The sequence below is a fragment of the Falco peregrinus genome, chromosome 1, assembly GCF_023634155.1.
Source record: "Falco peregrinus isolate bFalPer1 chromosome 1, bFalPer1.pri, whole genome shotgun sequence".
Lineage (NCBI taxonomy): Eukaryota > Metazoa > Chordata > Aves > Falconiformes > Falconidae > Falco > Falco peregrinus.
In genome coordinates, this window is record NC_073721.1 from 7,018,056 (window position 1) to 7,044,801 (window position 26,746).

Below are 26,746 nucleotides of genomic sequence, written 5' to 3' on the forward strand. Positions count from 1 at the left end.
CACAGGCAGAGAAAGGAGGTCATTGCAAGCAAAGGGGGGAAACCTGCATCGGAGGTTAGATTCCCAGGAGTTTATGTGGGGGGGTTATAGGGAGCATGCGATGGGTTTTGTTTTGCGTCGGGTGACAGGCTGCAATTTGCCATAATAACCCCGTTTCCCTCCCCTCTCTCAGCGCAGGGGGCTTGTCACTAGGCTGGGTACTTTTTTTTTTTTCTCTCCCTTTTGCATTGGAGGCTGATGCACGTGTTTGCAGACACTTGCGCTTGGTAAATGCATTGCAATGCTGTGCGTTTTGCAGGGGAGGGGGAGCAGCAGCAGGAGGTGATGGCTGGGCTGGATGGGGTGGGGAGAGGGGGGAATGGAGCGGCGGAGGGAGGGAGGCAGGGGATGGCTGAGGTTTTTGTGTTGCATGCTCCCACCCTGTCTTTCTGAGGCGGCAATTGTTCCTTCGCAGACGGGCTGACAGAGAAGTCCCTGGGCTTCGCATGGCGAAACTTGCGGGGACCTGCATGTGGCTGTTAGAGCCGGGAGTCATTGTCGCTGTCCCCGTTCCCACCCCCTCCTTCCCTCCCTCCTTCCCAGCGCGGTGTGGGGGGGTGCGTGTGCGCGATAAGCGGCTGCCAGTGCCAGGCACCTTGGGAGGGTTACGCTGGGAGCACGCTGTTCCATCTCGCCCGCCCGGCCGAGCGGCAGGATCGGAGGCACGCGCGTGACGCGCAGGATTTAAAGGTTGCTTGTTAGTGTGTGTCGCGGGCCCGCCCGCCCTGCCGGGCCGGCTCGGGCGGCCGCCGCCGGTAGCTCTCGCTAGCGATCACCCTCTCGAACAAACTTCAGGAGCGGGTGGGGCGGCGGCGGGTGGGGGAGGGTAGCGAGGCCGGAGGGGGGGAGCCGGGGGGGGGGGGTGGGACACCCTGACGGACGGCAGTGGTAGCCAACGGGAGGGCGGCCTTGCGCGAACGCTCGCCTCCACTTGTGGCGGGTGACCAATGGCGAGCGTCGGAGGCCCAGCAATGAGGCGGGCCGGGCTGTGGCGGGCGGGTGGGCGGGCCGGGCGGGTTGTGTGGCGGCGGAGGCTGCCAATGGCAGCCGGCGGCACCGCCCGTTTTCGCGGGCAGGCGGAGTTGAGCGTGGAGGGAAGGGGCGTGCCTCGTGATTGACTCACCCTGCCTTCCAATGGGAGCCCCGGGCCGGTTGCTGGGCGGAACAAGGCTGGTATGGGCGGATGACGGACGCGGGCCCGCGGCCTGTGAGCGCGGAGCGGCGTGTGCAGGGCGGCCCAATGGCGGGCGCCGGTGGGCGGGGCGCGAGGGTAGGTAAGATTTTAATGAGACTCCATTGGGCTGTAATCAGTGTCATGTCGGATTCACGTTAAGTACAACAGGGCGAAACAAAATGGCGGCGTAGGTGAGGCAAGCCGAGCCGCGGCGGTAGGGGGAGTCGCGGCGGCCGCCGGCAGCGGGGCAGAGCGGCAGTGAGGGCAGCCGCCTCGGCGCAGCCCGGCAGCGGGAGCAGGGGAAGAGCCGGCAGCAGGGGGAGCCGCTGCGGCGCCTGGAGGAGGCTCCTCCCCCCGCGGCCCCGGTCCCGCGGAGGTGAGTGGTACCGGGGAGGGGGGGGGGGGGGGGCGGGCGGCTCGCAGCCTGCCTCCCGCCGGCACGGCGAGGGGGACCGGGGGGACCGGCGGGGGCGCTGCCCCTGGCACCGCCCGCCTGCCATCCCCGTGCGGTGGGTGCAGGTGCACGCCGTCCTGCGGGGTCGCCGTGCCCCGGGGAGCGGAGCCTGTGGGCTTGGGGGTTTTGCATTGGGAATGAGAAACCCCAGAATAAGGCTTGGGGTGTTCAGAAGGCAGCCCTGGCTCGGCCCTGTCAGATACAACAATGCCTTGGCGCTGGGCGCTAGGCGTGTTGCGAATCGCCGTGGCTTGGGTATACTGCAAAAATTTTTAAGCAAGTTGGGGGGGGGGGGGGATATTCAAGCCTCTCAAGCCACGTTTTGGAAGCGATGTTCGTATCGTGTTTTCTTCACCCAGACCTCACCTTTTGCATTCTGTCACTGAGCGTTGAAATTAACCCACTCTGCAAAAAGCAAACAGATACCCCTTCTGCTGTAAATCACTTTCTCAAGAAGAAATGTTTTCAGTGGAACCCTCTTCCCAGGTTAAGTGCTGGCAGCGAATATTACCTTCCCATGCTCCTTTTTGTTCTCCAGTACCGTATTTTAAAGTGCTCAGAACTTCCAGGGAAGAGGGTGGGAAGGGTGAATTTGGGTGATTTTGCTGGTGTCACGTTGTGTTGATGCTGTTTCCTCTGGTGGTGCTTGCTGCTGTCATGTTGTGAACTGCTTTTTAGCCTATGATCTTAAAACTAGCTTGCGGGGTATCACAGAGCGCGTGCGCATCGTTGGTTGGATTTGCGTGTACTGCTCTTACTCCCCACATCCCCAAGTCTTTTGCTGAAGTTACTGTGTCTCCTCATCTGTCTGTTTAAAGAGTGTGCAAGTGTCATTGCTCTATCTTGTTCCAGTTGAAAACTGGATGTTGTATAAAGGCTAATACAATAGCTGGCTTCATGATGTGAGTGATTTTAGGAGTGTCATGTGTGCTGGAAGTCCTTGCCAGGATCTGCTTTCTCTCTTTTCTCTTTGTAGGTGTGCGTATTTTGCGATGGGGAAACAAATTATCTTGCCTCTTTCGCATCATTAATTGAGATGGGGGTGGAATACAGAGTTGATTAGCTGAGGAACTCGAAGTAATGCTTGGAGGAAAGAAAAATGGCAAAAAGCTTACTGAAAGCAATGGCAGGCTTCTTCCTCCTCCTCTGCTGCAATCCTTACCTGACCCTGATGCTGCAGCAGAGAGCTGGCCTGCTGCTGCTGCTTCTGAGTGTGTGCAGAGCAGGTAGGAGGGAGCAGAATGAGATTGTGCTTTACAGGTCACCAGCAGGTTGCACGGGTTGCTGTCTTTCTGCCCCCCCACCCCCCTTTTATTTTTTTGGTAGTGGTTGTAACCTCAGGTTGAGGTTTTAAAAGTTTAACTGTGTTTAAGATGGCCAAAGCAATTTTTTCATTAATTTCTCAAAAAAAAAAAAAAAGAGACTAGATTGTATTTTTTGAAATGCTTTTGGATACTTGTTTTTATAAACTTGTAATCACTTAGTTTTGTTTCTCGGGGGGAGGGGAAGAGTAGGTGATTATTTTTGTGTGTGTGTGTGTCTTTCTGACTACACAGCTTGTTTTCACAGTCTGGATCACTTGGAAATAATTCCAGATACTAGTTCAGTCTAAAAAAGACCTTATTACAGGATTATAGGATTACTGATGACACCTAAGATTGACATGTTCAGTCAGTGCATTCTTTAATTAGAATCAGCTGTACAATAGGTGCATGCTTTATAGAGGACATATTTGCATTCATTCTAAATCCCAAGCTTCAATTTTGCAACTTCTTTGTATTTATCTGATAATTTATGACTTAGGTAAAGGGACAAGCCTTGACTAGAGATGGCTTTTCACATTTTAAAGGTAGTGTATGGTACTTAACCCTCTAAATGCCTATGTTATGCAGCTCTTCAGTAGCAAACTTGTTAAAAGGTTTGGTTAGTGATACAGTGCAATCAAACTTTCTCAGATGTTCTTACTTTCAAAATAAGATACTGTAGAGTGTAGAAGCTGAAATGTGACATAGAAGCTTAATGACTGTTGTCATAAAATTTGGAAGTGGTCCTGTGCACTTAACAGTCTGGAAAATCTACTCTGTGATTGGAAGGGTACTGTTGAGGGTTGGATTAAAAGTTATTTAATTACAAGGGATGAAAATTAATAAATAGGTATGAGTGCCTGCTACTAATTTATAATACCTCTTAAAAATTGCTATTTCTTCAAAAACTGTTTGGGCAAGCAGCATACTGCTTATACTAAAGGATGTATGACCACCTTTTTCTGGTTTTGGTGAAATTAAGTTCTAAACTTAGAAACCTGAATGTCATTCTGAACTTCCATGTGTCCTCTTGTGTTGAATCTGGAAAGTTTGTTTGTAAAGCAGTTTGTTTTGTCTTTGTCCAGTCACTTAGCATGTATATGCATATATTGGTGTATTGCCAATCATGAATCAATCTGCCCTCACTTGTTTTATGAAAGGCCTGGATCAGTTATATTGCTGCCAAAGACGTTTGTTATTAAGAGGTTGTTCTGAATCTTGCATATGGTAGACCTTGTAGACCTTGTCACAGTGGTTGTGGAGGTCGGGGGTGCTACGCTTCAAGTACCTAGGCAATCAGAGTGGCAGAATAACAAGAGATTGTAGCTTGTGGTAAAACAACTGAAATTGGATCAGATGAACCTTCTGTGGTTTCCTAAAGCAGAAGGAACATAAGATTCTGTTGGAAGCAGTGAATTTAAGGTGTCTTGATTTTCCTTTTGAAATATCCTGTCCTGTGTGTTGGAAACTGTGCTTCTGCTGATACTCTCAGCTTGTGTTGATTTAGTAGGCGCAAGTATGCAGGAGGCTGTATTACACGCAGGGAGTTTTAAGTAAATAAGTAAAAATGTAGTTCTGAATGTATATTGCTGTAAAATTCCTGTACCCCAAGCAGCAGACGCTACATGAAAATACAGGTTTATGCTCACCTTTTGCCACAGTCAGTGGCCAATAAAAATTCCTGCAACCCACAAGTTATATAGCATTTACACAGAAATGTTCATCAGTGTTCAGGTGCTTGGAACAGACCCTGCACTGTGTGTTCTGGAATTTCATGGTAGTGATGTGGTTGCTTGTATGAAATTTAATACAACAGTACTGCAGTAGGTTTAAAAATGAGGTGAGTATGTCTGACTCAGCAAATGTTCAGCATTTAGTTAAGTACTGACTATCTTCATGAAGACTCATAGCAGAATGGCCTGACTAAGTAACTTTTAAAGTAGCTTTCTAGGAATCTGGGTCTTTATATGTAGCTGCAGAGATCTTCCAAATTCATAGGGAGAGTGTATAAAATAGTCTCAAGGTGAGTGAACCTCAACTATATATAGACTTCTCCTTTTTGTTCTATCATGTTTTCAGCGTCAAGAGTTGTGAGAGGATTTGTAGGATTCATCATACCATGGAAACTTTTTTTTCTTCCCTATACTTGTCTGCATTTTGCAGCTACAGTGTTATTTTGGAATTATCTGAAAACAGTGAATATAAACAATTCTGTTAGGGGAAGAATGGCTTTTGCTAGCTGGATTAAATTAAAATGTGTGTTTACAGAACAAGTTATTGTTTTATTACAAATACTTGAAACACACAGAACTGTTATCAAATATAACTTGCATGAGTACAGACGGAAGCAAGACACAGAATCCAATCTATGTAGGTCAATAGGGTTCAGTATGAGAAACAATTAAACTTTCACGCCCTGCATTTGTATCAGGAGTGTGTCTTTTCATTCTGGCAGTCAGTTGAACTTACATATTTATAAATCTGTAAGTGCTTAAGCTTCAGTCAAACCTAAAGAATGACGTATTCATAAAATGAATTGATTAATCATTTCTGCTATTTGGGTATAGAATAATTTATTTTCACCAGTAACCAGCTTCTTTTTTGTTACTAATCATCTTCTGTAGATACAATAACATGTGAAACATGATCTGGAGTTTATATTTAAAGAGATTTTTGAGGGGGTAGAGTGAGGAGAAGGTGTGGGACCGAAAGGTTGGTTGTTTGGTTTTTTAATACTCTTCACACTTGCAGAGGAATCTTTTTAACAAGTTGAAAATAATTTAGTTTGCTGAATCAATTCAGGGTTTTTTTCCCTATTTATAATTTACTCAAGTTTTAAACATGATTCGAATGCAAGATGACTTGAATAAACATGAGGTCCAAGACTTGTGTAATCATATCTATTATTGTTAGTTACAGGCTGCTTGCCATAGCTTTATAAATGTAGTTTCAGATTAACTCAGTTTTAGGTTTTGCTGTGAAGCTGGTGAATTTTCTACTTTACAGGACAACCCATTTATTGATAACAAACACTTCCCTCTTCCAGTTTTTACTTACTTTTGTTTGAAGTGATTATACAATTCTGTTCATGTCTTCAGAAGTACTCCCTTGCATATAATGGCAGAGAAAACTAATACCTCAAACATATTTATTCATTCAGTGACTACTGTCTTAGTTTAAGCTGTGTGGCTTTTATATGGGAAGGAAGAAAAACAAATAAATACATCGTCTTGTAAAATGAACAAACTCCTAATCAGGATGTTCTTTCAGGTTTCTTAGAAAAAGTTTTTGTATCCACTGAATTTTCTATTGGAGTAATATATTCCGTAATAAGTAAAGAAAATTATTTGTTAAACTGTAGTTGCCAAAGTGTATTTTGTCAATGTGATGTCTTATATGTCTTCATGCTGACAGTGTATTTATGTGAAAATGCCTCCTGTTACTTATTTTCATTTCAGTTCTGAAGTTTGTATAAAAAATGTGTGCCTCTACTGCACGCCTTAAGAATGAGAAGTGCCTTTGTGATTCCTTCCTGTACTGTAGGGTACCTAGGTATTAATGAAGGATGTGATACTAGTAACTTGGTTCTGATATTTTGGTTTATTCATTTGGGGTTTGTTTTTGGGGTGTGTGGTTTTTAGTTTTTTGTTTTGGTTTGTGTGTGTATAATCTGTGCAGATAGTAATTTTCCTATAGTAGTGGATTTAGAATTTATTTGTAGGTCTGTTTGTTTGTTTTAGAGAACATTTTAGATCTCTGGCTGAATGGAAGTTGTCCCACAAGGCAGTAGTAGGTTAAGTTTGGGGGTGATAGATTTTAGGAAAACTAAATCCACTAAAGGGTTATGCAAAGTGGAAGTATTCTACAGTTACTTGTTTGGTGTGGGGTGGGAATTGGCGAATGTTTCATATAATCTCACAAAGATTTTTGCATACTGCAACATCTATAGCGTGAATGTATGTCTGAATGCATTCAGTTTCTTTTTCGTACTTCAGTGTTAACTGTATTCTCTCCCTGCCTCTTCTTTTTCTCTTTTTTAAAGGTTGCAACAAACTGTCTTGTAAGGATGTACCAGTATCTTCAGAAATGAATCCTTTCTACCTTTCCATAGCGGTAAAGTAATTGGAAGTTTCAGTTGGCAGATATTTCCCTGCCTTTTTGGACTCCTCAGGATGGATATTTTTGAGATGCATCCAAGCAGTGTGTGGAGTCCTTTGGTTTATGTTTGAGGTGTGAACAACCTCTGAAAGATCTGCTAAAAGGATAAGGAGGAACCTCTATGGGTAACCCTTGGCTGGAAACAATTACTGGTCAACCATGGTAAAACTTGCCAACCCTCTTTATACGGAGTGGATTCTTGAAGCTATACAAAAAGTTAAAAAGCAAAAGCAAAGGCCTTCTGAAGAGAGAATATGTCATGCTGTTTGTGCTTCTCATGGATTAGATAAGAAGACTGTTTCAGAACAGTTGGAACTTAGTGTTCAAGATGGTTCTATTCTTAAAGTCACCAACAAAGGCCTTGCATCCTACAAGGACCCAGATAATCCTGGACGGTTTTCATCTGTTAAACCTGGCACTATTCCTAAATCTGTTAAGGGATCTAGAGGAGCTTGTAATGAGCTTCGTAATGTGGATTGGAATAAACTCTTGAGAAGAGCGATTGAAGGGCTTCAGGAACCAAATGGCTCCTCCCTGAAAAACATAGAAAAGTATTTGAGAAGTCAAAATGACCTAGCAAATATTTTCAACAATCCTGCTTTTCAGCAGAGGTTGCGCCTGGGAGCCAAACGTGCTGTGAACAATGGGAGATTACTGAAGGATGGACCTCAGTATAGAGTTAACTATGGCAGTTTGGAAAGCAAAGGAGCTCCAAAATACTCCAGCACTTTCCCAGCTTCTCTTCCACCTGTCAGCCTTCTACCCCATGAAAAAGACCAGGTAAGTCTGAAAAATGAAAGTGAATGTAGTAATGTAAAAATTATTCTTGTTTATTTATTTATCTAATGCAAAACCAGTGATTCTTCTTGTTCTTTATTTACCTGTGTAAATATGTATCAGTGAGGATGCATACCAAAGATCCATGCAGAATCTGTTCTGGTAAAGGAAGTTTACTTAGCTCCCTATGTCCCGCCACTCTGTGTTGGATAGTTTGCTCTTTGGATTTTCTGTAGATAAACAGAGCAGCAGGGAAGAGCGCAGCTATATGTGCTCCTCTAGGTGTGAGATTGTTGTGTCTTGCCTGGCAGACTGATGTTGCTGAAATCTTCAGCATGATCTTGTTGTGGCCTTTTACCTTCATTTTACGCCTGAACATACTAATTTTCTTGCAGTTTGAACACTTTTGAACATTTAAAACTGTTAGACTTATTTTTAAAGACAGTTATGTGTAGATACGTAATTTCAAACTACAGTTAATAGGAACTGGAGTTAATGTAATATTCTAGGAGTACAAGTGAAGGTGTCAGACTGACAAATTGATCTAAACTGCAGAATCTTCCTCCTGTTTCAGTTTGGTTGGAGTTCCCACATGGGTTTTTTTTTTACTAGTGGGCCTTGTTTCCAGGTTAATTATTCACAGGGTTTAAGCCTTGAGGGAGAAGGGGGTGTCAATTAGTGTGTTGTTTATGAAAGGGTAGTGTCAAAGACATGTCTGTAGGCTTTCTTTGATCATTCCCCACTTAGTATGGGGAAGTGTGTTTTGAATTTTCAGTGTACTTGGGGGTGGAGGTGGGGAAGCAGGGAAGCTACCTGTTCTACTTGAATTGGGTTACTTGGAATATTTTTAAGTTGGTGGTTTGTTTTTCATCTTTTTTTTTTTTTTTCCCCCTCCTGTTTTTTATTCAATTCCCAGTGCTAAAGTTTGGTGGCAGTTCTTTGGCATGGGATAACCCAGACAACTTTGCAATTGTTGGGTTGGCATTAATGTCTCCTACTACAAACTGCAGGATGGTTTTCAATCGCCTTTTTTCCTTCAGCTGATTGTAAGGTGCTGGAGGGTGCAGAGTAGAAAGTGCTTGTGTTAGAAATACTTAGTGAAGTCAACATGAACAGTTGTTTGTGGAACTCTTAGAGGTGATGCTACAAATGGTGGTAGCTGTAGGTTGATTTTTGTGAGCTTCTCTAAATGTAAGTTAAATATGATTGCTTTTATGCGTGGATATTTATTTCTGTCAAGTTGGACTTCTTGGGTATTTGAAAGATGCATGGAGCTTCACACTCAATCAGAATGGAATTCATAAGCGTTGCTTGCTGTGCGATTACTGCTGTAGCCGTTCACTAAAGATTTAAATACTTGTAGCAATAAAGCTGTATAAGTACTTTCAGGGATTCTTCTGTGATTCTGATACTCTAGTGACATGAATAAATTGAAGGCTGGAGGACTGAGCAACCAAAATAGTTTAGTATTGTGATGCTTCTTGTGAATTTTGTGGAAACAAAAATCTTGCTTGTTAGGCTACCTACTGGGACTGGCATCCATAGCAAGGAATGTTAGTTGGGTCACGGTACTGGAAAAGCCGTTACTGCTATACTAAAACACTGGTATAAGGATAAATCTGTCTTTTAGAAGTTAGCCAAACAAATCTGTTCTCTAGCAAGTGCTTTGGCAAGAGATAAGCTTTCATTTGGGTGCCTTAAAATTAGCAATGTGACTTGCGTGTTTTAAAAACTGTTGGACGTACACGTTTTTCCTGACGAATAGTTTTGATGTGAGGCTGGCAGATCACTAGGAGCATGTCAGGGTAGCACGCTGCTTAGTTGTGGTGCAGGTATCTGAGCAAATATATAGAGACTTGGTTTAAACATGGGATTTTTGCTGGTCTTCAAGCTGTATAGCTTTAAATAAACTTTGAGGATAGTTCTGAAAGTAACTGTACATATTGTGTCTATTATTGGGATGTGACTGCCTGTTTGTTTGAAATTAATGGTAATTCATGAAGAACAGCGACACTGAAGGAAAACTGTTAGGCTGTTTTTACTAGAAGTATTTAAGTGGCAGTGTGGGGCATGTCAAGACTTTAATACTGTATTTTATACAATAAAATGTAGCCAACTGGCATGTCACAGGAATGGCCATTCTTTGAAGGAACTGGTGTATTTTAAAGTTTCTTTGGCTGTTTATATAGCTAGCACAAGTAAGAGCTGCTTTTCTTGTTTGGGTGGATCTTTTTGTTTGTTTGGAGGTTTTTTTGTTTTTAATTACTAGAAATGAAGTTCAAGTATCTCTTCTGTTGACTTTTCTTGAGGAGAAAGAACAGGAGGATGTGCAGAAATCTGTTTAGATGACTGCGGAAGTTTGAGTAATTTTGACTTTTTAATGCATAATTAACATCTCATCAAGATTAGACAGTTGAAAGATTCAGTGCATCAGAAGCGCATCAGAGCTCTCTCTTTGGCAGTCTGAACTTTTACACTTACAGTACCAAACACAGACTCTGAACATTTCTTTCCAAGTCAGTAGAAGGTGACAAGAAGAGATATAGTACTGCCAGTGTGTGTGTGTTTGTGGCTGGTTTGGTTTTGGGGTGTTTTGTGTGTGTGTTCTTAGGTGTTTTCCCTCTCCACGCCGCCGCCTTCTCCCCCACCTCCGCCAAGGCATCAGAGTGTCTAGTACACTGAGAGGGTAGCTACTATTACAGTGCAGTACCACTGAAGTTAAGTTTCACTGTCGTGGAGCCTTGACTATGTTACAGGGGTGTTTGTTGAGTGCTTTGTGTTTGATGAAATACTTAGGTGGAACAGGGAGCTGGAAGTGCTAAATTTTCCTCTTGGTGATGATGTCACGGAGCTGGTTTTTTTGTCTTTGTGTTAACTGGGTGATCCAATGGTACTAGGTATAGTCCTCTTGTTTCATTAGATGTAGAAATAGCTGCAGTTAGTTACAGCAATATAACAAGCAAGTTACAGCTTGTGTTGCCGTATTACCTCCTATTATCCCTAGCCCTGGAAGGAAGCATTTGTGCAAAAATGATAAGTTTCCTTCAAGTGTTATATGACTCTTCTGAATTTGGGCAAAGGTGTGTCAGCTGCAAGTTACAGGAAGAGTAAGTATACAGCACAGCTGTTGAAATCTTCTCTTCCTCCACCCCTTTGCGCTCCCTAGTGTGTGGAGCGTTGCTCGTTCACTTCTGTATGAAGAGGTGCCAGCAGAAGGCTCGTAGGAAGGACAGATTCCATTGGAAAGTCAGTAGCTGTCATCAGCTGTACGGTGTCTAGGCCGTACATCATATAAAGCGTAGGGAGTATTATAAATTGCATTTCAAAAGGACATCTCAATTATCCTAAATATTCTGGTGACTACATTAAGGTAGATACTTACCTGATGTGTACAGGTAACTTGAAATCGAAGCACTTCAAGATATGCCTGTTCTAAAGTGTTAAATCCATGTGTTAAAGGACTAGTCTCCAGCCAGACACGGAGTTGCCTTAACAATGAAGGGGGAAACAAAAAACAGCGGTGTCCTTAAGGATGAAGGCTTGTAGTCTTTTTTCTTTCCTGCAAATAAAAACCAAAACCCATATGTACAAGAAAGCAGAAAAAGAAGGAAATTTGTTGCTCAGTGGTTTGGTTTTGTGCACTTCACTATATTGCGCTGCATAGTTAGTTTTAACAATTTAACTGCTCTTATGTGTTCTTCCTTATGTTCAGTGTCTTACATAGATATCTTCTCTCTTGAGCTTCACACCTTCTCTCACCCAGCATCTTCTGAAAAGGGCTGTATGAGTCTGTTAATCAGAAAATGCAGTGTAAAAACTGGTAGCATAGGGAAGGGTGTGAACAGCAAGGAAAATCAACCTGAACATGTTGAGTGATACTTAGCTTTTTGATAAGCTTTGATACATTAAAATACGCTTCTGGAAGTGCAGCAGTAAAGTGATACTTAAAAGTTACCGTTAGTCTTTAAATGGGTGTTTAATTTGTCTTTAATGGTGTCAGTTGTAGAATGGCAATGTTGGTGATGTTTTCTGCATGCCTTGGGTGCACATGTGCACTGTGGTGTTCCTTGTTTTACTTGTCACTTGTACCAGCACTGGGAAGGTTCTGCAGTTTGGGAACTGCATGAAACCTGCTAGGTCTTAGGAGTTAGCCATGTCCTGAACACAAATGCCATGTGACTGTAAACCCAAAGAAGCAGATGTTTGTAGGCTGTAGACGGCTCTTTATTTACTTATTTTTTAAAAAGATAAATTAAAAGGATAAATCCAGCTTTAAAAGGTGATGACGCAGCGGCCATTGTCATGGCTGTGGGAATGTGTAGTGTATCTTGGTAGTTACATCTTTGCTATGTTCAGAATAATTACTACTTAAAGTGTACTTCGAAAGATGCAGTGCAAATGGATGTGATTTGATCCATGCAACATTTTCTTGGTTTTCCTGAATGCTCTCATGAACAGCTCAGCAACTGTATTAATAGTTGTTTCCATCTGATTCTTGGCATGAAAATTTTTATTAATCCCCCTTTCACTTTCAGTTTGTCTTTCTAAGCTGACTTTCATGCAAAACCAAACTTGTTTTATTAATTTTTCATACTCTGAACTCCTATCTAATTTTGTTTTCACTGGCCTACGTACATTTAGCTCTTCAAAGTGTAACTTGGCATGAGTTGAGTTTCAGTTTTCTGGTATGTAGCTTGTGCCAGTGCAGACACTGGGTGTTCCTCCTTCTGTCTTTCAGGCAAAGGGCCAATCTATAGAGAATTGCTTTTTTGGCATCCAGGCTCCTCCCCTGCTCAGTTTTTCAGCTTCCTGCCTTCCTGTGGGTAGGCAACAAGAGACTGTTGGCTGATAATTCTTTGCTTGCTCTACCTTGTTCCCTCTGGTCTCTAGACTTTCCACTGAGCAGAAACAGAGAAGTCAGGCAGAAAGGAAGTGCTACATGGTGTATCTTACTGTTTTACATGGAAGGGGATATTCATAATGCCTAATTTTGGAGCTGGCTTTATGTGGAGTCTGTGCTCCTAAGGGTGAGTCTGAGCACCGAAATGCAGTGATAGGTAAGTTTCTGTAAGAAAGTGTCTGCACTGCTACAGTTGAAGAGACTGTAGACAGGGGTATGCAGAAAGAAGAATGAAATCTAGGTTTGAGCTTTGTCAACTCATAAAATACTGTTGTCTTTAGAGACAGCTGGTGTTTTTTCCTTCATAACATCTTCATGGTGACAAAAGACTGAGGAATGTTAGCATTACTTGACAAATGGTAACTCTCTTGTTTGTGCTCCACACAATCTTGGTTCTCAAGATAGCTTTATTTCCTTGGAAGGGTGACCCACATCTCTATGTGTGTAGCTCTTGGCCCATGAAGTTCTGGGATCATTGCTAGATGCTGCTGTTCTGTCTCATTTCTCTGCTGTCCCTGTAGCTTCTGAAATGCTGAAAGTACCAACTCGATGTATAAGCAAACTGAGCACTTGGAAATGGATCCTATTCACAGTTGAGATACTGGAGCTTACCAGAAATTCAAGAATGACTTACACTATCTTCTGAGCATTTAAAAGTGAAGTGGAAGACTCTTGTCATCCCATATTGTGGAGAAGCAGTTCATACCATTGTAGATAGATTTATCAAGCTTTGCGGGCTTTTTTTGTATTCTATGATTCAGCATGTTAGGGTCAAACCAAGAAGCATGCTTGTAGAAGTTTTCTTGAATTGTATGGGGGGAGGAAGATTAAAAACTTCCATTTTCTGAGTTAGATTGGTTTGCTCCTTTGTAACGTGGGGTGGGGGGGAGAGGTTAAGTTCCAATTTCTGATGTCACTGACTTTGTTTCTGCAAACAGGTCATTGGTTTGCTGTTTCTTAGAGATCCATCAGGGAAGACCCTACTCATCCTTTTTTCCCCAAGCCAGATATATTGGAACACAGTTCTGCATGATGTACTTGTGATTCTTGTTTACTTCAAGGAGTAATTCCAAACACTACCCTATGAGCTATTAAATCCTAAGGCTTGCTCAAATTTGATTCTTTTGGTAGTTTCTCTTTAGAATTAATTGATGTGATGTACTGTGATGAGTCCTACATTGAAACTGACAGCAAGGAGTTAAAAGAAATTCTGTGTAGTTCCAGCAGTTATGTTTGTGTTAGTTCATCTGTGCGATTTTCTGTAAACTCTTCTGTCTTAACTTCGAGTGATGTTTGATTCCTAAACTACAGTTAGAGGTTTTACTCTTCACGTTTTTCCTCAAAGGTTAATGGATTTTAACTAATCAGTACATGGATATCGCCTTTGTGAAGATTACTTCTAGAATATAGAAATACCAGAAGTCTGCCTTAAATATAAGGAGAGCTACCTTGCATATTTTCTCAGTGCTGTATCCTTACCTGTCTTAAGTCTCTTTCCTCTTCTATATTCAGTAATAATGATAGTCTTGACTCTTGGGTGTGTTTTTTCCGTGGCAGTTGAAATGTGGTAACAACTCGATATTGTTTCTTGTTGTTGCAGGAACTTTGTTATAAAACAAGTGATGAAAAACCTTGATAACTTGCAGTTGAGGTTGTCTGCTATTGTTTAACAGATGATTTTATTTTATTTTTTTTTTCCCCCCCAAATCAGGACAGTGAGAAAAATCCGCAGGTACAGCTCAACCATAGTTTTCCAGTTCGGTGGTTGGAAATGGCGAAAGACTATCACTTCTGAAAGAATTTCAAGTTGGCATTGAGAAAAGAATGACTCAATTGGTGTAAAAGTTGTCTTTAAAACTTTGCATTCATTTATGGTCCTATTAGCTACTTCTTTCAATGGGCAACTCTCTTCCCTGTATTCAGGACTATATTTGCCTGGGCATAAGGACAGTCCCGTAGTTCCTATGACTGTGAGGACCTGTTTCACGTCAGGACTGTAGGCCTGGAACCAAATGCAGGAAGTTGCTGAAGTGTGCTGGAAGAACACTATTAGGGCTCAGATTGTGGCTGTAGAATTCTGAGGATGACTCGCATCAAGTGCCACTTAAATCAGGCACCACTTAGCTGACAGATCCATTGCTGTCCTTTGTGGTTACCTGATAAGAGACAAACCAAGTCCCAAAATAGTATGATTTCCTTTGGTTGCAAAATTACTTGTGTGTGTGTGTGTTGTTTTTCCCTGTCTGCTTAGATCCCCCCTCATTGGGGGAAATTATAACTGGTGTCACTTAGGTTTTTCCATGTTGCTTGTGGTTTTTTTTTCCTCTTCAGATTCTTGCAGAAGAGCTTAAAATCTGAAATTTGCAGGCACAGGCAGCCTTCTTACGATACAAATGGTGTGAACTGTTAAAAGAAATGTCTGTGTAGGCAACTCGAGAGCTGCTGCATTTAGTTCTAGGTTTGTGCAGATTGTGACTTCAGGTTGCATGGTAGAGGTGTTACATAAGGGAAGAGTCCTTGTGGGGAGGGAAACTGCAGGGTTGTAAATTGTCAGCTCCTGTGTCTTGTCTCTGCAGTGACAGATAGCCATGCACAGGGATTTCTGTTTTCTGAAGTGTTTGGCAGTAGAAGGGACAGTGTCCTATTTATTTCTGTAGTGGTTGTGGTGGTACAGCCCATCAGTTACTAGCTAATGCAGTGCTAGGTGGAGTAGGCTTGAGACCTCTGTTTTTAATTACAAGCAGGACTCTGGCACAGGAGAAAAGCTGTGGATGATCTCAGCAAAGTTGTCTGGGAGGCACAGCTGATGTTTCCTCATCCAGGAAGAATCCTTAGTAGAAGTGGGGGCTAGCATAAGGTGTGATAAGTTTGCCACACATTTTCCACATGCTCTCCAGCATTTCATTTTATCACCTCTGGTGTTTTGAAGTTGGCTTCAGTTTCACAGCTCTTTTTCACCATTTAAAAAAGAAAAAATTACTGACTAGCTTTAGGAATTAATTTTGATGTAATGTCCATGTATCCTTGGCAACATTAACTAGCAGTGTTTGCATTTGGCTCAATAAGAGACAAATGTCAGTGGCACCTGTGTTTTAGACATTGAGTACACATAGTTCTTAACTAACGAATAAGTAGTTACAAGAAAGGAGTAGTCAAAGTTATAATAAATGTGTAAAATGATTTTATTTTTTTTTTTGTCTCTGCATGGGACTGCTGTAGTAAAGGAGCTCTTTCAGCACTCTCTATTGGGTGATTATAGTGAAAATAGGGACTGCTATTTCTCAGGTGGCAAAAGGATGAGAGCTAACTGACACAAATTGCAGCAAGGGAAATTACAGATCAGGGGTCCTCAAACTACGGCCCCCAGGCTGGATACGGCCCCCCAGGGTCCTCAATCCGGCCCCCGGTATTTACAGACACCCCCACCCCCCGCCGGGGGTTTGGGGGGGAAACCAAGCAGCCACAGATGGCTGCCTGCCACTTAATCAGCGCACCGGCCCCCTGGTTAAAAAGTTTGAGGACCCCTGTTCCAGATAGATGAAGGAGAAAATCCTTTATAGTGAGGATGGAGAGACATGGAACAGGGGCTTGAAGTGGCTGTGAAATCTCCATCCTCAGAGGTGGTCAGAGCTTGACTAGGCCAGGTCCTGAACAACCTGAGGGAAAGTCTGAGTCTGGTCTTGCTTTCAGTGGTAGGTCAGGGTACATGCTGCAGAGGTCTCAGCCCACCTAGAGTATTCTATTTAAACACGAAGGTTTGTCTGCTTCTTCTAATAGTTGGCCAGTAAAACAGAAAGTATAGGTTTTTTATGCAAGACACTAAAGACAAAGACTTGCAGATAGCTGCATCAAATAATGTAAGCTAAAGGAGTTTTAAGAGGGATGGAAGCTTTAACTGAGGAAACCATTGCTGGAAAAATCAGTGTGGTTTATTTTTGGGTTTTGTTGTTAAAGTTTCTTTCATAAGTGCATTTTGTGTGTGTTGCTGTAAAAATAGTGAGCATCCTGGTTTCTGCTTTCTTGGGACTCCCTGAAATCTGGAAAAAATAAGAACTTAGTCACTGAACTATTAGATTGATATACCAGACCCAGAAGACTGGGTCTGAAGCTTGCTAGGCTGCATTTAAGTTTCACCATTTATGTTGCGTGGATACCTTACCTGCTAAAGCTTGGGGAACTGTTGTCCTTAATATTCATCTGTAAAAACGTGAGTAAGGCCTGTGTTGCAAGTGCTGTGGAATTCTCTGAAGTGCTTAGGACTGGTGGATAACGGGGAGTAGTTAACAAGGGGTTTATACAAAAATACGGTTAAAAGGTGATGAAAAAGGCAGTGTTTGAGCCTAAATTTCTTGGGACCAAAGTAACCTCTGTTACAGTCACTGAACTTAATAGTAGTTAGTTAAGAAGTTCTATGCTTATAAAGGCTGCTGTATCTCTCCTTTCTGTTCCAAATTTAAAAGATACTCAGCTTTCATTTTCTGCTTCTTCTCTTTTGTCCTCTGAACACTTAATATACCTGCTGTAGAAGTCAGGCTAACAAGAATGTGTTACTGGTAGAGGAAAAGGACAGTGTACTGACTTCTGCGAGTAAGTATTTGGTCATTAGTCAGTTTAGAAATCTTTACATGGGGGACTACATAATAAACAATGGGGTTATATGTAAACATGGTATTTTCTGATCTGAATATTCTTGCTCTGCCTTGAACTGGCCAGCTCTCTTCTCTTTTTATGCATTTTTGGAAAGTGAATGTCACTGAAAACTTAAAGCTGTTTTACATATTAATGTTGCTTTAATATTGGAAAAATGTACAGCAAACCCAATTTCTATTTATTTTGACATGTTTGGCACACATTCTGCTGATTTAGCAAAGCAAGCTTTTATTCAGATGTTGCAGATGTTTTCTGAAGGTCAAAAAATTAGAGATAAATCAATAAAGAAATTACTAGAGAAAACTACTCACAGGGTAGACTGTCAGGTTAGGTACGTGCATACAGAATCGTCTGTTACTGTATTTGTGTATGCGTATGTTTAACTACATGGAAAAAGTATCGGAGCTCACACTGTCAAATTCCTCTTGTTGAGTTCCCTGACATGCTTGACTGCCATACTCTTGAGGAAGGAAATTATTGGTACTTATGTCTTTTAATGGTTCTGGGTGTTCTTGAAACAAATTTTCAACTACTACATTTGTAAAGGTGACAGGTGCCATTATAGTCAAGCAATTCCTACTCATTACATCTATGCCTTTAACTTTACTCTCTTGTGATTAAAAGTTGAAGATATTTTACCCTGGATAAAACTTGTAATGCAGTAGCTGTTTAATAAATAAAAGTCCTGGCTTTAGCTAGTCCTTCTGCTTCATATTCATTGAAATCTATTGAAGAACTAGGAATCTGAAAACATGAGTTCTGTTGTGGGCTTTGCCATTTGGCATTTATGTGGCAATGGGCAGTTTTCACTTTAAGCATTTGTGCATGGTGTTTAAAAACCAGTGAGTAGCTGCTCATCTTGCAAGCATATTTTCAGCTTTTCAGTAGTTTCAGAAGTTTTTTCTGATCTGAACGTGAGATGAATGATGGTAGGAGTCTTTTATTTTGAATAATAAGCCACTAGAGGAATCTCCCCCTATACCACTCTAAATTCAAGATGGTACCTCAATTCTGGCTGTGAAATTGAGCACATAAATGTGGCTGCTATTTAACCCAGGATTGACAGGTTTTGGTTTATGCCTCCTAGAAGATACTAGACATGGGAGAAGGGTGTACTGGAATTTGTTTGGTACCTCTTTCTCATAGATATCTTTGCCTTCTTTGGAAATGTTTTCAACAGGTTCGTGAGGCACTTTGAGCCTGTATGGAAAAGGTTTTGATAATTTTCAAAGTTAGACTAGAAAAGAAATGGATTTTTTTTTTAATGTTAATAAAACTGCTGGAGTTGACTTTAATTGAGAAAATGACTTTGACAGCTGGCAGCTCTGCTCTGCCCAAGGAGAGGAAAAAAAGAAAAAAAAAAAAAGGTGGATGTCCAGGCTTTACTGTGTGAACATGTCATATTCAGTTTTCTGTATGTAGTTCTAAAAACTGCCCATAGTCTGCTAACATAAAATCTAATTATTTATGTTGCTGCTTTGACAATATTGTGTTTGGATACAGTTTGAAGAGACCTCTGAAAGATTTGGTTTCTAGGGAAGAGCTACTACTACAGCTGAGGACAAGCTTTTTCCCCTTTCCTGACTTCTGTCTTGTTGTAAAATTCTGATTTGCTTCATATTTTGCTATTGCAAGTCAGTTTTGCTAAAACAAGTTAATTTCTAGTTTTCTATAGACATTTTATATGGAATTTAATTGTAAAGCTTGATGCCTTAAATTTTTTTATTTTAACATAAGAGTCGGTTAAGACATTAAAATTTTGGTGTTATTAATTGGAAGAGAGAACAGAAGCAACTCTCACCCCTTTGTAGCAGGGAAGGGAATCCTAAAATAGTTTAGGTAGCTAAAGTGGTTTTAAATTTTAATCTCTTATTTTGCTTTTCCTCTCAAAAATACTTTGTTTTTAGCAGACTTGTGCCCTACCTTTCAATTTATGACGACAGCCTTAATAGCAATTTTTTCCCTCTCCCCACAACATATGTATTTTGTTTACTTCACTGTTAACTGATACATTGCAAGGCCAGCAGCTTTAAGGTTAGCTTTTGTCTTTTATGTGCACAGCTATAATGGCTCCCATTGTTACTGCTTTCTTAAGCCATGACAACTGGACTTTTTTATTTTCTTTTTTTTTTTTTTTAAGTATGTATTTAATAGATTTTGCTAATTAGAGTAGACATCTGTTTGGAGATCAGTAGCAATCAAAATCATTTTTGAAGAAGAAATTGTTGGCTCATGATGCATCTGAAATATTTCTGGAAGTTCAGCTTCTTTTTAGCTGTTGCTAAGAGAGAAATTTTCATTGACATGAGGGATGTGAGGACAAGTCAGCATGCTACCAGTTGTTTTATAGGCAGTTAGCTCTGCCGCCTTGCAGATGGTTGGAAAACTCTTGGTAGTGGGTAAATGTGTGCTGATTATCTCATTGAATTAAGGTAACCTTTTGTAGTTCATTGAATTCTGCAGACCAGGCACTGAGCAGCTGCTCGACTGTTGAATTCTGGATTTAGTGAATACAAAGATTATGCTAAAGGGTATTTAGTCATGTTCCAGGTACTGAGCGTTGGACCACTGCAAGAAATTTTTTATTTAATACTACCATTGGTGTGTTAGTAATCAGGGCAATCCAGTGAGACAGTATCTTCAACATTTTGACTAAACTATATTCTCCAACTTTGTTGCCACCACGTGCTGATTGATATTTTAAAACTTTGGAAGTAGGTTGCAAAGAACTGTTTTTTCCTCCCTCCTACTTCACTCCCTCCTACCTTTCTTAAAGTGGTGCAAAGGGAGGTAACTCTTGTTTCTGCCTGCTTTTTATATTAGTTTTGGGTTGTGTTTTGTTACGGTGTGGTGGAGTGTTTTTGGTGTGTCTCCCCCCACCCTGGCAAGTCTGACTTAATAAGAACTCATGTGGCAAATATCACTTAAAACTAGTTCATAGTTTATTGATGAGACATGCCTCAAAAAGTTTAAGCAATCTGATGATTGTAAAGTTCATAAATACATCTGTTAATCTATGTTTGGTTTACACTTGTGAGTGTGCAACTCATCTGTTGGGGGGTGGGTGGCTGTGTATAAACACCTAGTTAAAACTTGTTTGTGAACTTGTTTCCCTGCCCTTTTGAAAACAAATTAGTAGGCAGAATTAGGGTTTTAATTAGTTTGCTTTTATTAAAGACTGTTTTGAGGATTTAAGCGAAATACTTAGGTTTTGGAACAATTTTGGAAAGGGATTGAGGAAGGAATTGAAGCATTCCCCAGGTTAAGCTTTAATTATATGGACTGCAGAAGGAGAAAACACTTCTGTAGGCAGTGTTTACAGACTTTGGGGTGGGGGAAACAGTTAAGGCCTTCAGATCTGTATAGTTTTGTCCAAGATAATTCTGTTTTGTAAGTATCCAAAAAGTGGGTGTGGTTTTTTTGAGAATAATTCTATTGCTTTGGAAATACAGTGGTTAAAATATGACTAGAATAAGGTATTGTTATAGCAGCTGTACCTAAGGGGGTATACTTATAAACTGCGCTGTACAGAAGGGGGTAATACACTCTGTTCTGTTACTCTGTAGTAATGGATTGAGGACTTAAAGGGTTTGCTGGAGAGCTGCTTTCTCAAGGCACTGTGGCCCTGTCAGCAAGTTTTAGAAATAACTCTGAAGTAGCTGTGTGTGGTGCTTACAGTACCTCTTTTCCAGGGTAAGAGGTAAAGAGGAGAGGGCTCAGAGTTTTAGGGTCTGTGTTTAAGGGTCACTGTCTAATGTACCTTAGAGGAGACGATGTTTCTAGTATTCAGTTGACGTTCATCTTCCCTGAGCTGCATCATTCTTTGACTTCATTCTTGAAAGCATGGCCGTTTTTTTCTATGAAGTATGTAATGCTTTAATGGGTTCTTAAGCTTCCCCTCAACCCAGATCATACATGCTGATTTGACTTCTGCCAATAAATAGTTGCCCATCTTCCATGCAGTTTCTAGGGGTGTTGTTGGGCTGTTTCTGTTTAAACTACTTTGTTCAAAAACTAGAAAGTCTTATTTTGATGCCAGGATTACAGTGAAAAAGCTGACTAAAAAATCAGTATTTGAAATACGGAATTCAGAAATGAATCTTTTTTTAGGCTGAATGATTTATATTTGTTAAATAAAACTGTAATAAGATGGGCATATGATAATCTGAAGAAATCTTTGCAGGAAGCCTGGGAGCTGAAATGTTTTCCCTGCTGTAAAAATGCCACAGTCATAGGATATCTCTTGGGAATTACAGAAAAAAGGAAGCGGCTTCATATTGGTTTGATTACCCCCAATGTATGTTTGCCCTTATAATCAAATTGGTTTCCATTTCTGAATACATTGTTAACGCTTAGAAGGAATATATTCCATCATCAATGCTTGAGATAGCTTCTCAGACTGAGGAAGTCGCTCTTCTCTTGTACATAATGGAATTCTTTATAGATCCTTCCCCATCCCACCCCCTTCTAGTTTACTGAAATCTTGCCATCTAATTCCAGTACATTTCCAAGAATTCCCCTCCATTTCTGTTAAGTATCTGACAGGCTTCTTTTGTGACCTGGTTCATGTTATGGAAGTTAATCATGTTCATAGGGTATAAAAATCTGAGGTACGGTCATAGAGAAATAGCTTTAAAAAGTGGTCTGCTTAGCATCTATCTGATTTGTCCCAATGTTAGAACTAACTATTGCTTAATAGTATATGTGAAAATCAAGCCATTCATTTGTTAGCAACCTTTCCTAGAATATAGTGGGTGTCTAAGGTGGATTGATTAGTAATGGCTTCTTCAGGCAAACCAGACCAAAATATAATAGCTCCTGCAGTGGTATCTTTTAGTTGTGAGGGAGTGTGGCCTCTTTGGGGGCAAGGATGAAGATGTGCAGGCTGCGTGATAGCTTCAAAAGTACCAGCTTCTAGTATCGGAGCTCAAAATGACAGCTTATGGCGCAGCCTTGGGTACAGCACTGTTGTTTCTTGCTGGTGCTATAATGTGGCCAAAAATAGAACAGATAAGTATTGGGCAAACCTGTGTTAGAATTTAGGAAGTTTTTACTTGGTTGTGTAATCTAGCGGTCACATTCACCTCCGGTCTTTTTCAGTCTTGTCGTAAAGGATACTTTGGAGTAGTAGGCAGCTTTTTAACAAAGTATTGAAAAATGCTGCAGTTGGAGAAAGAAACCGACTTTAATATTAAATTTGAAAAGTTTACTTGGAAGGAGTTTCACCAGGAGGAGGTATTACAGGGAGTATTGCATATTACCTTGTTAGATCACTCTTTATTGAAAACAGGCTGTTAGACTATAAAGCCAGTAAGAGAGGGTAATTAAATTCTTAATTGTGGCTGATACTAGCTGAGGTACAAGGACATATGTTTTGGTACAAGCAAAACAGCAACAGGGAAGCACGACTTGGAACTGCATTGCAAACTAAGACAGCAGCTATTGCTTTTAAAGGGCTATATTAATCTGTCATTCTTCTGTAGCCTGTTAAGATGTTGACTTTTACATAGAAGTAAAAATACCAGTTTTGCTTTTTTAAAGTAGTATTACGAGAAAGTAATGTTTGTGGTTTATTTGCCCTTTTAACTCATTTGTATTCACAAAATGGTAATATTTAGTCAACAAAAATATTTTTCATAGTAGATCTACTGAATTCCATCACAGGTCTATTTGATACAGTTTATGCTTGCTGTCAGCACCTGTTCCTTCCATTGCTATTACCGCAGAAGACAGGTTTGGTATTTATGCTGTATGCCTGGCTTTCTGTTTCCTAGGTGCAGGATGCCAAGTATTTTTGAGGCTTTTCTGAGAGCAGCACAATCTAGAACAGATAACCCACTTAGTGAAAACAATAGCAAAATGTAGGGGGGCATTTTGGTTTATTCTTTAAAACATGCTTTTTATGTTGACTTAGAAGGGCCTTGAAGACTTTTTTGGGGATTGTTGTTTAGCCTCATCAGTGTAGAGCTTGAGGGAAAAGCTATAGTAAATACTTGATTAGCAGGTTCCATGGAAGTACTAAGAAGCATCCTGTTACGAAAGTGGGAGGCAGTAATGTATAATCTATATAAATCTGTTCACACTCCATACAGTTTAGCTAAATTCTCAGGGTTCTTTTGCCCAAATTACCAGTTTGTATTCAGACTCCATACTTCTGAGGTGCTATGAGCATCAGTGAAAATAGTATAATGTGGGGGGTTTTGTTACTTTTGAGTCACTTTGAATGCTTCTCCTGAATGCTAATTAGGAAGTCACTAATACAAATAGCATAAGTGATAGACGAGGCCCAGATACTGTGTCAAGACGGACAGATTTCATTCTTTTTCTTCTAAATTTGTGGCTACTTCAGAAACTTCAAGCTGAGCAGTGTTCATTTCTTCATGCAGCTGTTTCTGAACTTTGCCCATGAGGGGACCTTAACTGATAAGATCTTAGCATGGGTTTTGTGGTTTCACTGCTCATAATTAGGGGAAGGAAAAAGCCAACTATGATGTGAGTTTACCATTGTGGTATAGGACACACTATAGTTCATGCTGTTTCCTGTCATGTCATAATCTTTATTAGGTTCTTTTATGGAGTTAAATATTTTAATATTTAGCTTAATAATTTTGGGAAATGGGAAACATACGTGGTAAGTGTTGGACTTTACATCTGCTGAAGGAGGAAAAAAATATTTTTCTCGCCTTTCTATTTCATCAAGACTATCTTCTCCCACCCACCTACCTGCCTGCCACTGTCAGTTTACACAGCTTAGGGGGGAAAAAAAAAAGCTGGCCTGAGGCCCTGACTACAATGTATGTATTTCTTGTCTAGAGTAGAACTGACTAGCAAATGCAGGCTTAAGGCGGTGCTTAAGTTTCCAAAGCTTTGGGAAGGGACTGATGAGTCTTGTCTATGGTATTTTGTGCTGCGGGGTCTGCAGCAGTAGTATCACAGGTGAAACTTTAGAATAGGGTTATCTTGTGTTATTTTATATTATGTTATATTAATCCAGTTATTACTGGATTAAATTGTGACTAAGTTAAATAGTTAATCCATTATAGTAGAATCAAAAGGCCAGATGGATGCAGTGAAGATACAGGGTAGGTGTGTGTGTTTGTGGTTTTTTGGGGTATTTGTTAAGGGCCTAATGCTTTATTATTCTGATTTAAGAGAGAAGATTCTGTCTTGAGAGGTGTCAAGCAAGTATTTTGTTTGAGGATGCAAAGGTTTTTGCCTAGAGTATAGCAGAGAGCTGATCTGCCAGCAAATAAAAAAGATGGAATTTTGTTAATAGAACATTACTCAGAATTGAGTAGCCTGATCTGTCCTGCAGAAGCACTTCTGTAGAACTGTAGTTTTTTCTGTTTAATGTCTGAAATTATTTACTTGATTTAAGAAGATCCTAACTCATTTCCAGAATGTAACAAGTTATAAAGTAATATCTCTTTATAGAGTACCAAGCTGTTATCGTCAGCTTTATCCATATATAATCCTAACTAATGAATGCTGGTTAAATACTTGGAATTCATTTTGTGGTCACTGATTACAGGCGTCTGAAGACTAGCCTCCCTAGCTGCTGTATCCATGTCTGAAGATTGAATTTCTCTTCAGGTTGTCTTGTTTGAATCTCTGTCTTGAAAAAAAGACCCCAAATCTCTTTAGTGGAGTGCTAAAAACTTCCTGGTTTGTGCCTAATGTTCTACCACAAAGGTAATTTTCTTTCTCAAATTAGACCATGCTGCAACTGTAATGCCATATAATAAAAATACTGTTCTTCTGAGACTTTGCTGCAGGTTTGCTTTTTTTGTTGGTTTTTTGTTTTGTTTTAGGAGATTAACACAAATGTGTCATAATTAATACATCAATAAATGATAAAATCATTTATGTTCAATGATGAAACATTGGGCCAGAAGAAAAAGGTGCTTGGCTACAGAGCTCAGTTATATCATGTGGCCATGCTGTAGAACTGGGTGAGGTGTCTGCCTTGATTTTGAAGACTTGCCAAATTTGTTCAGTACAGATTTTTATGTGCAAGATCCGTAGTGACTTTTAAGTATCGCCATTCTTTTACGGGGTGAAAACCCAAAGTATCTTTAATGGTGTAAAACAGGAATGCCAATCAAAACTTAAGTGTGGTGTACAGGTTTTGAGGTGGAATCTTCCCTCCTCTCTTTTTTTCCTTTCCCCATGGATTATATAGCTTAATTTGAATGATGCTTCAGACAACGCAACCGTACCAGCAGATGCTAGAGACACCTTTTCATCTGCCATCAGTACTGATGGGCACCTACCTGTGAAAATTTCTGGAGACATTTGTCTAGAGTGTTATCCTTTCTAAAATATGTCCTCTCTGGAGGAAAATGTCCTAAATGCTGTTAGGTTTTTCTGTGCTGGCTGTGAGGGTTGACAAGTGACACGTGTTGAAAGTGCAGCAACTAAAAGGCAGAGTCTTTTGCTTCCTAACAGGAGGAAGCTTTGTTGCTTTTTGTTTGTGGTGGGTTTTTTTTGGGGGGTGGTGGTTGGGTTTTTTTGCTGTTGTCATTGTTCCTAGTAATACAAAATAAAATACTTCAGATTATCTGAAATTCTAAGCAGTCATGGAAATGTGTTATGAAAACAGTACTAACAAAACCTTAAAAGTATGCAAGAAAAAGCTGTATTATGCAGTTAGCCAGTGTTGTCCTTCAAATTACAGGTAAGATGCAGAGAAACCACAAATGGAGTGTTGTTTACTTTTCATGCAAAAAATAAGGGAGGGGTGGGGAGGTGGATACTACCTTCATATGAAAGTTTGTCTGCTGTGTGTATGCATGATAGTATACAAACTTAGATTTCAAAAAGATGCTTTCCTTGTTGCTTTGTTAGGGATGAAGGGTACTGTACAGTGCAGTTGCAGGCTGTTGAGTCCTGTCTTTTCTACTACTGCTTTCTCCTTTGATTCATTGAAGACCATTCTGTGACATTTGTTGAGGGCTAATAAGAAAGGGCTTCTTGGCTTTCAGACCTTTTATGCTAAACAAGATATGGGTATTTTTTCAGGTCTTCTGCAAAATCTTTCTCTCCGAGACCAAGAAGTAGATAAAAAATGTTAGGATTTCTCATGGCTATTTCAAATGAAATACTTACTGAATTGTCCATTGTCTTCCATGCCTATGCTTACAGGGGTTGCCATTTCCAGCTGTTTGGCTAGAAGAAATTCTAAGAACGTGAATTCCAGTTTTTTGCAGAAGGATTTAGGAGGATTTAGCATGTTGGTTGCTAACTGAGATTTGAGTCAGCTAGGACAAGTATCTGGATGGCGTGGCTGG

The 26,746-nt window shown here is 40.6% G+C and overlaps 1 protein-coding gene across 1 annotated transcript in view; it reads left to right on the forward strand.

Moving 5' to 3' along the window:
• The first annotated feature begins 1,306 nt into the window (after positions 1-1,306).
• KAT6B (lysine acetyltransferase 6B) overlaps positions 1,307-26,746 on the forward strand; it is a 116,390-nt gene continuing 90,950 nt past the window's right edge. The window contains 2 exon segments of the mRNA XM_055811236.1: positions 1,307-1,589; positions 7,014-7,909. Coding sequence (XP_055667211.1) covers positions 7,289-7,909 — 621 coding nt within the window. The 5' untranslated portion in view covers positions 1,307-1,589; positions 7,014-7,288.